Source organism: Rhinopithecus bieti, unplaced genomic scaffold (genome assembly GCF_001698545.2).
Source record: "Rhinopithecus bieti isolate Rb0 unplaced genomic scaffold, ASM169854v2 scaffold_3764, whole genome shotgun sequence".
Lineage (NCBI taxonomy): Eukaryota > Metazoa > Chordata > Mammalia > Primates > Cercopithecidae > Rhinopithecus > Rhinopithecus bieti.
The window spans coordinates 1,005,238-1,018,342 of record NW_016804367.1 but is presented as its reverse complement, the minus strand read 5'-3'; the positions used below and the strand labels follow the sequence as shown (position 1 = coordinate 1,018,342).

At 35.9% G+C, this 13,105-nt stretch overlaps 1 protein-coding gene across 1 annotated transcript in view; it reads right to left on the bottom strand.

Moving 5' to 3' along the window:
• Positions 1-13,105, bottom strand: part of SPATA6 (spermatogenesis associated 6) — a 127,229-nt gene that overhangs the window by 74,124 nt on the left and 40,000 nt on the right. The window contains exons 7-8 of the mRNA XM_017867523.1: positions 4,922-5,106; positions 888-987 (exon numbers count right to left, since the gene is read on the bottom strand). Of these exons, the coding sequence (XP_017723012.1) occupies positions 888-987; positions 4,922-5,106 (285 nt within the window). The remainder of the gene's footprint in view (positions 1-887; positions 988-4,921; positions 5,107-13,105) is intronic.

Here is a 13,105-nt window from a genome sequence, read left to right as displayed (position 1 = left end):
TTTTTTGTATTTTTTCAGTAGAGACGGGGTTTCACCGTGTTAGCCAGGATGGTCTCGATCTCCTGACCTCGTGATCCACCCGTCTCGGCCTCCCAAAGTGCTGGGATTACAGGCTTGAGCCACCGCGCCCGGCCTTCTATGTGTTCTTTTCCATACTTTGAAAAGAAGTTTAATTTTAAAAACAGCATGTATATAGAAACTTAAAACTGTAAAAACTGATCCCAAGGTCATATAAACCCCTTATATCCCCCAAGACTAATCTTAGTGTCCAACACACATTGATGATAAATGATTGCTTTTTAAACTAATGAATGAAACAAGAGATCAAACACACAAAAAAGTACTGTCATTATTTCCCAGCTGTCATTTATATGAATGCTTATCTGCTTTTTCTCAGAAAATATCCTCATATAGATTTTTTTCTAATATTAAACCTGACAAACCTGACCTGTTCTTTTCCTCTTTTATTCAATTAACATACAAATTAACTGAGAAGTTTCTTCAAAATACATACCTCTCACTACCCCAATGAATTAAATATATCTGCAGCAGATGAAATTGCTTTATACTGAACCATGAAACAAGAGTTCTCATATTTTGAAGGCTGTGAAATAATTATCATCAAGTCACTATGTACTGAAACTTTATAAGATAATTTCACTAACACTGTTCATAGTTCAGATGGTCTGTTTCAAACATTTTGCATAATGACTTAGGTCAAGCAGGAATTTAGATATGTTGCCTTGGGCAAAACCACTGATTTCCATCAAATGGAGCTTTCTTTCTTTTTTTCTTTCGGGTGACTAAATTTTATAAGCTTTAGGCATCTTTGGTGGTTTTCTTGACCTATTATAAATAGCCTTCGAAAGAAAATTTTAGAAACTAACATATAAATGTCTTTGATGAGCCTGATGTGATTTCAAGACATTTTTTACCCGGTCATGGATCTCATCGCAGTTTGAAGGTGAACACCAGTCAGAATGAAACCTGTAGGCATAAAATAAGTTTTATTTTTATTACTAAAATCAGGTACTGATTCTACGTTATACTATCAAGTTTTCACCATATGTTCACCAAATAGTCTGAATAAAGGTTGGCATACATTTGGGAGAACATACCTACATATCTGACCATTTTAATGATTAACACATGTAATTATCTGGAGCTTTAATTAAAGATACAGATTTTCATATTAAAACAGTAATTCTATGTACAATGCCTTTACATATCCTTCCTATTCTCTAGTAATTATACCCTCAAGCTATGTGAAAAAATTCCTTTCTGCTGAGAAAAAAATACCTAATTTTATGAAATGAAACAAAATGTATATAATAGATAAAAATATTTACAATTTAATCATGCTCATTTTTTCAGAATGCAGAGCAACACAGAGGTTAAATGGTTTCTTTTCAACACAGATGATATCATCTCTCTAGTCTCAGCTATGAATAAATGCATCTAAAAAACTGAAAAATACGACTTTATTATTAGATTCTGGGGGTTGAAATTAAAGATGTGAAAGAAACAAAGCATCCCTTTCTCTTTCCTATGCCCTTCTCAAATTCACAACTGACACTAGTATAGATAAATGACTTTTTTCATATAATAATGAAATAGGTAAAATGTTGCTATGTTGCTTAAATCTTTGCCTTTTTTTCTTCCCAGTTTGTCCTTTTTTTTTTTTTTGAGATGGAGTCTTGCTCTGTCACCCATGCTGGAGTGCAATGGCGCGATCTCGGCTCATTGCAACCTCCGCCTCCCAGGTTCAAGCAATTCTCCTGCCTCAGCCTCCTGGGTATCTGGGATTGCCCGCCACTACACCTGGCTAATTTTTGTATTTTCAGTAGAGACAGGTTTCACCATGTTGGTCAGGCTGGTTTCAAACTCCTGATCTCGTGATCCGCCCGCTTTGGCCTCCCAAAGTGCTGGGATTATAGGCATGAATCCAGTTTGTTCTTAAAAGCTACAATATCATATGTTTATACAAAGTATAAACCACTAAACAGGATAAATGTTTTATATAATCTACTTTAAAAATGCAATAAATAATGAATAATCAATTATCTAAATTTTAATCTCCTGTATATGCAAAAGCAAGTTCTATTGCACCTATGAAAAATAAATTAGCAGACTTTATTATTTGCAATATATATAGCACATCTCGGAAATCTGAGATCCAACTATTCAGCTGTGAGGATCCACTGGATCTCTTCAACGATAACTATTAGAGGATCCACTAGTCTGTGCTGTGGGATAAGGAATGTTTGCTTGCCAATCTAATTTCATTTATAAAAGTCAAAACTTTAAGCATGATTCAAGAGTATCAGCTCCTTTTTCAGTAGATTTGCTAGTATTTCTTGGTCTAATTTTAGTAATAACTCAAAACTTCACACAAATTTTAAATGATAATATTAATATTTACACATCGAGAAGGAAATAACTTCTGAAATATAACACTTATAACCAAAATTGAAACCATTTTATGTTGTGCTAACTTCACTGGAGGAATTTCTTAAATGGGCACAAAGCAAAATCCACCTTCACTATAAATAAATAAATTGATTTGATTAAAGCCATTGGGAAAGTTTCTAAAAATCTGTTTATATACACGATTAAGGAGTCAGCATTTTACTGCAATCTTAGAGAAAACTTATTTAATTTCAATAAATATTTACAAAGATAAACTCCTATAACTGTATGTTCTGTCATACAGCGCCCACGCAAAACTTCCAATTTTGCCTGGAACATACAATCTACATTTATATCGGTTTAAATTGTTTATTGATTTCAATAGATTGTATAAACACCCTACAAGTATACTGCTTAGTGACCTAGAAAAAGCCATTTCAGAGAATGTCTTATATTTAAAGATGCGGTACTGAGTGTTGAAAAGAATAAAATGTTTTTGTTCCTAGTAGTATGCCTTAGACATTTTATCTTCCTTTAGAGACTAATCTAGATATTTAGAAAATACACTCAAATCAAAGGTGTTCTGCTTTAGTGAAAGTAAAAAAAAGCTTATCTGTCATGCCTGTCCCAGAGAGTATACCAATAAAATGTTAATTTGTATAGGGAAATTCAAAACTAAATTGCCATTGTATTCTTTTATTTTAAAATTACCTAACCTTCCTCAAGTTATAGTTAAAATAGATAATGTTTAACATTAGAATAACTCATTTTCTTCTAGCAAAGAACTTACTACATCTATCATCCTGAGTGAAAATAATGTGTAAATGCCATCGCTATCTACTCTAAGCCCTTCCCCATACTGAAATATGAATAAAGGGGCAGCTAACTTTAACTGTCATCAATGAAGAATTTTTGAATATAGCCTCAATGACAAATTTATCAATCCAGAAAAGACTGAGGTCAAAAGCTGGAACAAAATTGTATACAAAGATAAAGTAACACAGAACTAAAATTAATACTGTACTAGAGTGGTAGGTTTACAATTGGAGAGTTCTACAAAATATGTGAAAAGGTAGAAAAATAAAAGTATTTATAAAAGTAAATAAAACATAAATTTATTTATAAAAGTAAATACTCATTTGTAAAAGTATTTATTTATAAAAGTTTCCTATAAAAGTAAATAAAACATATCCAAGGAAATACAGATTTAAGAAATTCTGGAAAATTTACAGAGATGACAAAGGACCTAATCAATAAAATCACTAGAGATGATTTCTAAAAGTTGATAAAAAGAAAGGAGCACCAACTGTATGTCTAAACAGCTGGGCAGATGAGGAAATCAAGGAAAGTCCCCTGATACTGAGATGCAAGTTATCAACTTCAGCAGAAAAACCTCTCTTTCAGTTTTTCTCCTGAATTTTTTATGATGTTGTTGTTGTTTGTGTGTGCACCTATGTTAACGATTCCATGATCCTCCCAACCCCACCACAGGCCTGACTCTAATGAACTAGAAGCAACCTTAATCAAAATTACGTATCTCAGGATTGGGGTCTACAACATGCCTCCATATATCCATTATGAATGCTTGCAAAGCTAATAAGTAAACAGACAAACCAGTATGTTTAAAATAGATTTGTTTTAATACAGCATCCAAACTAATACACTGTTGTTCAAATCATCAGTTTTGAGTTAAACTTTCAATGTATTCTCTACAGCTAATTAAATCTTTGTTAATTATGCCTGATGACCCCAATACACTACAGGAATTTGGTGTGCTTACTTTCGCTTTCTGACACCAGCTGTAAAGATACATCGATTTCCATGTTGTTGACAGTGTTTCTCTTACATACAGAAAAAACTTACATAATTTTTTTCACCAGGATTGATTTCTTTTCAACTTATTACAGAAACATGGTTTTCTATATTACTATTTGTGACAGAGGCAAGGAATTTCCAATTTCAATTTTAAAATATATGAAAAGGAACTATTTATTTCACATCTAAATTATAACAGGATCAGACTCTGGCTGCCATAGCATTTTTAAAGGGAGAGTTGGAATCTTTACACGATTAAGATGCTCTTAGGGAGTTGGGAGAAGGTTGTTTGAGAAAACTAGATACCATCTACCAACAATATATAGATAGCCATTATGACTAAATAAAAAATATAATCTGTGTTGTGTTTACACTTAAGGCAAGCCTGTAATATTAAATTCCTCTGAATCTACTAAAAACAATCATATATATTACTTTTCACTTTTAAAAACTATAATCTGTAATTAGGGTTAATGTGACCCATATCTGGTGAATAAACCCACATCTAGAGAGCTGTGCTAGGAAGAAATATCTAACATTATCTAATATGTAATATATTTTAAACAAAAACAATTTAAGCCTCTTAAAATCAAATTACACTTTTATAGATATTCATTTCACATGCATAATTGCTGCTTTCCCTTCTAATACTTATTATTCAAAGATCAGTACAGAAATGAAGACCGCACATAATTACCTTTCCCTGAGAGAAGCTCTATTTAACACAGGGCTTGGAGAATGCTTTGGCATTGTTGAGGGTGCTGAATGGACTAGTAAGGTCCTCGCTGAATGCTGGGGCTTACTACACGACCTTGGGCTCAAATACTCTTCACACTTTTCTAAAGAGTCATCGAAGTCTCTCCCATGGGGTGTCCTGATAACCTGTTTTAAAAATTATATATATAGATCTACACATACAGATACACACGTATATAACAAAATATAGTAATATAGTATGCACAGTAGTAATATGTGTGTGCACACACACTAATTTTATAAAAGTAATAAAACAAATACATGCAACAGCTATATTTATTTATTTATTTATTTATTTTTTTGAGACGGAGTCTCGCTCTGTCGCCCAGGCTGGAGTGCAGTGGCCGGATCTCAGCTCACTGCAAGCTCCGCCTCCCGGATTTAAGCCATTCTCCTGCCTCAGCCTCCCGAGTAGCTGGGGCTATAGGCGCCCGCCACCTCGCCCAGCTAGTTTTTTGTATTTTTTAGTAGAGACGGGGTTTCACCGTGTTAGCCAGGAGGGTCTCGATCTCCTGACCTCGTGATCCGCCCGTATGGGCCTCCCAAAGTGCTGGGATTACAGGCTTGAGCCACCACGCCCGGCCGCACAGCTATATTTAAAGATAAAATTCGGAATATAGTAATTAGTCAGTGTAAGATTAAATATTAAATATATCAAGATTGTTCATTATATATAAAATTTATAAGACATTACTTCAAAAGGCTTTTGAGTAGTGGTGGGGTTTGCATAGGGGTGTGTGTGTCTAAAACAAATAATATATCCACATAAACCAAATGGTAGCCTAGTTTAGCTATCAGGTCAAACAGAACTAGATTCAAATTCAGGTCTAATACTCATTCACTATTTCATTTGTTCTGAGAATGGACACATGAACAAATAAGGAAAGACAAATGAATACATTCCTGCTCCTATGGAACTTACATTCTGGTAAAATATATAGTCTAATAAGAAGAGATAAATGTAAAACACAAAAACACACCATGATAAAGAAGTAGAATAGAGTGTGTTAAAGGATATTAAGTAACATGAGAAGAAGGTGGGTTAAGTGCTGCTGGGTGGGATGGAAAAGGGTATGCAGGAAAGGAACTGTAATTTTAAATGGGATACTCAGTAGGAACCTCACGCAGACCTGACGACCTCAGTAAAGACCGTAAGACCTGTCACGAAGATTATCTGTGGAAGGACTATGCCAGAAGAGAGAAAAATAAATGCAAAGATCTTGGGAGTAGTAGGAGGACATGCTTGATATTAGCAAGGGAGCCAGTGGAGCTGCACTGAGTAGTAAGAAATGAGGTCAAAAAGGTAGGTTTTAAGAATTTAGTCTTTTATTCTGAGAGAAAACATGCCCTGACTTTTCCTTCTATAAATAGGACACCCCAGGCTATTATATTGAGAATAGTCTACAGAGGGGCCAAGGGTCCTGGCAGGAAATCAGCTAGGAACCTATTATAATAAAATCTGGAAAAGGATGCTGGCTTGGGCCAGAAAGATTGCAATGGAGGTGAGAAGTGATCAGATTCAGAATATATTTAGAAGACACAGCCAACAGGTCGAAACTGGTCTCAATGTCAAAGATGACACGAAGGTTTTCTGTCCTAATCAACTAGAAGGATTGGGTTTGTATAAATTAGATATACTCTTCCAACTGTAAGTATAGAAAATTAAGATATTAGGAGTCTAGTTTTGGACATATTAAGCTTCATATCTATTAATCTATTAATAATTCAATGTATTAGAGCAGAGTTTGGGGAAAAGTCCAGGAAAAAAATATAAACTGGTAATTACTAGCATCTAAGTGGTATTTAAAGGTATTGCACTGGGTGATATTGCCAAGGAAGTAAAAGTAAATCAAAAGTAGAAAACATCTGAAGAATTAGCCCTGAGAATACTCCAATATTTAGAGGCATGAAAGAGGAAAAGAAAACATTACTGAAGAGTAGCCAGGGAAGAAAGGAAAGAAACAAGAGAATGTGTTATTTTGGAAGTCAGTAAACAATGAATTTCAAGGAAAGGGGAGTAACTAATGGGTAAATATAACTTGAGAGGTCAAGTTAGAAAAGACAAGATCTTTGGATGTTAGTAACAGTGAGGTCATTAATAACATCAACAAAAATAGCTTTAATGGAGTGACAGGAGTGAAAATCTGAAGTTGAGTTCAAGAGAGAATAAGAGGAGAGGAACTGGATTCATTTAACAAATATCTGAGTCCCAGTCATGTCTTAAGTGTTGGGACTACAATAGTGAACAAAACAAAGTCCCTGCTTTTAAGAGTTTATGTTACAGCAGTGCTAGTTGTTAAATATTTGACCTTTTAGACAGCTATCTAATTCTTCTCAGACTCATTTCCTCACATGAAAAATAAAGTTAATAACAGCTAGCTTATAGATCTTCCATTATTTACTTAAACTATATTGCAGAATGTCTAGATGTATAAATTAGTTGCCCAATAAATGTATGTCATTTGTTATTAAAACCTAAGTCCAGCATAGGTTTTGCTTCAACACTACCATACTTTTCACTATTTTCCAAAATTACAACAAATAATAAGTCAGTGGTCAGCTGAGAGAATCATGCTTTCATTCCAGAACCTAACAGAACATAGTGCAAATGACTCAGTTACAGTCCCCAATAACTGACCAACAAGAAATATGTGATCGAGATTGAAGAAAAAAATAAAATTGCTCCATTTTTAGCTATTCAGAGACAAAACAAAAACACAGTAAATGTTAAAAACAAGATAAAGGAGGTTCATGGTCAACAATGTAAGTGCATATGTTAAGAGACACAGAATAGGTAGCTCACACCTGTAGTCTCAACTATTCAGGAGGCGGAGGCAGGAGGAACACTTGAGCTCGGGAGTTCTACGTTGCAGTGAGCTATGATTGCACCACTGCACTCCAGCCTGGGTGACATAGCAAGACTCTGTCTCAAAGAAAAGAAAAAAAAAAAAAAAAAAAGACAAGACAAGAAAGAAAAAGGAAGTGGGAGAAGGTATCACACTGCTGTTTCTAGAATATATCCAAATATGAGCCACTTGGCCTGGATTATTTTCTTTTTAACAATTTCAATGTCAATTGAGACACGTTAGATGGCAGATCACTTCATTTTTATCTGCTAAATTTTCTCCCCAAACTAGTCAGCAATGCTTTATATAAAGCCTTTTATAGGTTAACTACCACTGAATTTCTATCAGAATATTCACTGAGAATCTCTTGAACATGTTAGCTAATACTCAAACCTAAAGAAATATAAAAATTTAAACTCACAATCCAGATAAGACATTGCATACACAGAAGGATAAATGACAATAAGATATGCTGAAGTGTCAAACACATTCCAATGACAATAACTGCAAAAAGAAATTCAAAGGAATGAAAGACTTCTAATGGTCTTAATGGTGGAGGTCTCATTGAGGAGGCAGAATTGAAAACAAAGCCATAAGTAAAGGAAAGGAGGAGAAAAGCCATTCAGAAAAAGAGAAAGGCACAAGAAAAGATAAGCAAAGATGAAAAATGAACAACAGTTTGGCTATTTCTATATGAATGTAATAAAGAACATTATAGAGGTGGGAGGGACACATTGTACAAGAATCTTAAATGCTGTAACTCAATAGTGTTCAACACTTATTAAGCATCTTCTGCATGTAAAGTACCAAACAAAGCTGGGAACAACAAGCACGGGTGTTAAATAAATATAACAGGAGAACTCAAAAAAAGTTACAATACAGAATATAAGACATCAAGGACAAGTAATGAGAAAGGAAATTTGAGCTAAATAGACATGAAGTAATTGTGCAATGTGAACACAGCTTGAATGTATTCCTTCCATGGAATTAGAGTGTATGTTTTGGAAAGTCTTATATCTAAACAAGGGGTTAGGAGGTATAACGAAAGGGCAGGTCTCTTTAATAAGAATCCACTTCAAACTTAAAGCCTTCAGCCTTAGCTTAAAAAATGTTTCCATAGCTCTTGTGAGTTTCCCTTAAATTATTTCCTTTCAAAAGTTAAATGGAATATTATCTCTTTAGTTCATCACAGAAGGGTTATATTTCTTGAGTGTATCTTCAATAATACTGGCTTAGAATCCAAAAACTTGAGTTCAAATCCCTGCTGTTTATGAGACCCTGAGCAAGTCATTTACCCTATTGAGGGTTTAGTTTCCTTACCTATAAACTGAAGACATAATCTTACAGATTTGACACAAAAATTAAATGAAAGAAAAGTGAAAACACTAGTGGAGAGCTTGGCTCATGAAAGATAATTTTCTTCTGTGTATGGCATTTACACTTCAGCATAAAAAAGGCCTCTTTTTAACATTTATGAAAATAGTTTTTTAAATGACTTTCTATGAACCCACAAATGCAACAGTTTCAATATGGCAAATGCTAAAATGTATCAAGATGGAAAAATATTTTTAAACTAATCTGAAACTGGTACAGGTAAAAAAGGAAATTTCATACACTAAATCCATCGTGATTAATGATATGCTCTTCAAATCTATGATATGTAGTGTTTTTATACCACACTTATGAAATAAGATTCCTGAAAAGTTGCTTACACAGTAAGTTGACAAATCATATTAATGGCCATAAAAATGTTATATTTACAAAAACCTCAAGGTCAAATGAGTGTGGGTGAGAATTTACTACTACAAATAATGGGAACTAGAAAATTCAGTTACTCAACAAATATTTGTTGTAAGCCTACATAGTGCCTATATCACACACTATTCTCTAAAGTTTCTCTTCTGTCACAGGGCAGAAGAGTTCAGAAATAAATACAAATCATTCAAATGGAATTAGCTGAGAAGTAGTTGAGAATAAGGACCATAGGACAGAAGTACAGTGCAGGAACGACTTGCAGGATGGCCAGAGGAAAGTATGGTTCTGAAAGGGGAAAAGTAGATATGGGTAACCGAAATCAGTTTCTCAATCTTGCCAAGAACATTCCTTAGTGAATCTTACATCAAGTAAATGATCAATTCCTATCTTACCTGATTTAAACATTTGTATGTGCACTATCTGATTTGGTTTAAGTAAGACTTACTTTTTTTCAGTGAAGCTGAATTTAAAAGCTATTCTAAAATAATACAATAAGAAAATAATTCCCAAATATATCAGTTCTTAAGGGGAACCCCTCCCCTCTTAGACCACTGTTCTATTCACTTACATAGAAATAACTTTTCAAATCCTCACAACAACCTAACGAGGTAGATATTTTTATTACCTGTACTTTATTGGTAAGAAGATAAAAGCAAAATCAAACAGCTGTTAAGCAGTGGGTGTTCCGGACCAATTATATATGAGGGATCTATGGCAGAAACAAGTTGCAAACTCTCATAGCCCAAGCCTAACAGGATTTCTACAAGGAAAGTTCCACAAAGGATGGGCTCACAATGCAATTCACCAATAATCCAATATACACAGCTAAAGAACAAACTGACAAACTTTCTGAGAAAGAAAGAAAACATTCCCAACTAAAGTTACAACGTGATCACAACAATGCTACCAAACCATTCAAGGACAGTACAAGAAAGGATAATTATAGGCCACCCTCAGCTGTGGCCATATATGGAAAAATCACAACTAAATTATTTTAATTCAGGAATGCTAAAGAATAAGCTAAAAGAACACAACATGACAAGGCACTTTATTCAAATAATACAAGGATGGATTATCATTAGAACATTTATCAATTCACCATTAAAAAATTGTCATCTCAACAGGTGCTAGAAAAAGCATTTGATGATATTCAATATCCACTCATTATTAATATATATATTCTATTCAAACAAGGAATTTCAAGGGAACTTCCTTAACTTGCTAAAGGATAGCTAACAAAACTTTACTGCAAATAATATTTGTATGTGTGGAAATTTACAGATGATCCTATCAAAGACAAGAATACATACTACATTAGTCTACACTATAGCACGTCAGGCAATACTGCAGTAGCAAATTAAGTTTGAAAATCAGTGGCTTTACATAATAAAGGTTCATTTTTCCTCCACTATATGGTAATACAGTTTAGCAAAAGAAATTATATAAAACTGCCCAAGGACTTATGCTGATAAAACATGCTAAACAAATTATAACTGTACCACCTAGAACCTGAAGCTTCATTATCACTGTAATAATAAGAGTGTTTGCATTAGTCCATTTTCATGCTGCTGATAAAGACACACACGAGACTGGAAGAAAAGGAGGTTTAATTAGACTTACAGTTCCACACAGCTGGGGAGGTTTTGCAATCATGGCTGAGGGTGAAAGGCACTTCTTACAGGGTGGCGGCAAGACAGAATGAGGAAAAAGCAAAAGCAGAAACCCGTGATAAACCCATCAGATCTCATGACACTTATTTAGTATCACGAGAATAGCATGAGAAAGACAGGCCCCCATGATTCAATTTCCTTCCCCCAAGGTCCCTCCTACAACACGTGGGAATTCTGGGAGATACAATTCAAGTTGAGATTTGGATGGGAACACAGCCGAACCGTATCATTCCACCCCTGGCACCTCCAAATATCATGTTCTCACATTTCAAAACCAATCATGCCTTCCCAACAGTCCCCCAAAGTCTGAACTCATTTTAGCATTAACCCAAAAGTCCACAGTCCAAAGTCTCATCTGAGAAAGGCAAGTCCCTTTCTGCCTATGAGCCTGTAAAACCAAGAACAAGCTAGTTACTTCCTAGACACAATGGGGGTACAGGTACTGGGAAAATACAGCTGTTTCAAATGAGAGAAACTGGCCAAAACAAAGGGGTTACAGGGCCCATGAAAATCCGAAATCCACTGGGGTAGTCAAATCTTAAAGCTCCAAAATGATCTCCATATCTCACATCCAGCTCACACTGATGCAAGATGTGGGTTCCCATGGTCTTGGGCAGCTCCACCCCTGTGGTTTGGCAGGATACAGTCTCTCTCCTGCTGCTTTCAAAGGCTGGCATTGTGTCTGTGGCCCAGGCGCATGGTGCAAGCTGTCAGTAGATCTACCATTCTGCAGCCTGGAGGATGGTGGCCCTCTTTTCACACTCCACTAGGCAATGCCCCAGTAGGGACTCTGCATGGGGGCTCCTCTGCACTGCCTGAGCACAGGTTCTCCATGAGGGCTCTGCCCCTGCAGCAAATTTCTGCCTGGGCATCCAGGAGTTTCTATACATCTTCTGAAAACTAGGCAGAGGTTCCCAAACCTCAATTCTTGACTTCTGTGCACTCACAGGCTCAACACCACATGGACGCTGCCAGTGCCTGGGGCTTCCACACTCTGAAGCCACAGCTCAAGCTGTACATTGGCCCCTTTCACCATGGCTTGAGTGTCTGAGACACAGGGCACCAAGTCCCTAGGCTGCACACAGCACAGGGACCCTGGCTGGGCCCAGTCCACGAAACCACTTTTTCCTACTGGGCTCTGGGCCTGTGATTGGGAGGGGATGCCGTGAAGGTCTCTGACATGACCTGGAGACATTTTCCCCATGGTCTTGGGGATTAATATTAGGCTCCTTGCTACTTACACGAATTTCTGCAGCTGGCTTGAATTTCTCCCCAGAAAATAGGTTTCTCTTTTCTATCGCATAGTCAGCCTGCAAATTTTGCAAACTTTTATGCTCTGCTTCCCTTATAAAACAGAATGCCTTTAATAGCACCCAAGTCACCTCTTGAATGCTTTGCTGCTTAGAAATTTATTCTGTCAGATACCTTAAATCATCTTTTTCAAGTTCAAAGTTCCACAAATATCTAGGGCAGGGGCAAAACACTGCCAGTTTCTTCACAAGAGTCACCTTTACTCCAGTTCCCAAAAAGCTTCTCATCTCCATCTGAGACCACCTCAGCCTGGATTTTATTGACCATATCGCTATCAGAATTTTTGCCAAAGCCATTCAACAAGTCACTAGGAAGTTCCAAACTTTCCCACATTTTCCTGTCTTCTTCTGAGCCTTCCAAACTGTTCCAACCTCTGCCTGTTACCCAGTTCCAAAGTCGTTTCCACATTTCCTGGTATCTTTTCAGCAACGCCCCACTGTACTGGTACCAATTTATTGTATCAGTCTGTTTTTACAATGCTGATAAAGACATACACAAGGGCTGGGCGCGGTGGCTTAAGCCTGTAATCCCAGCACTTTGGGA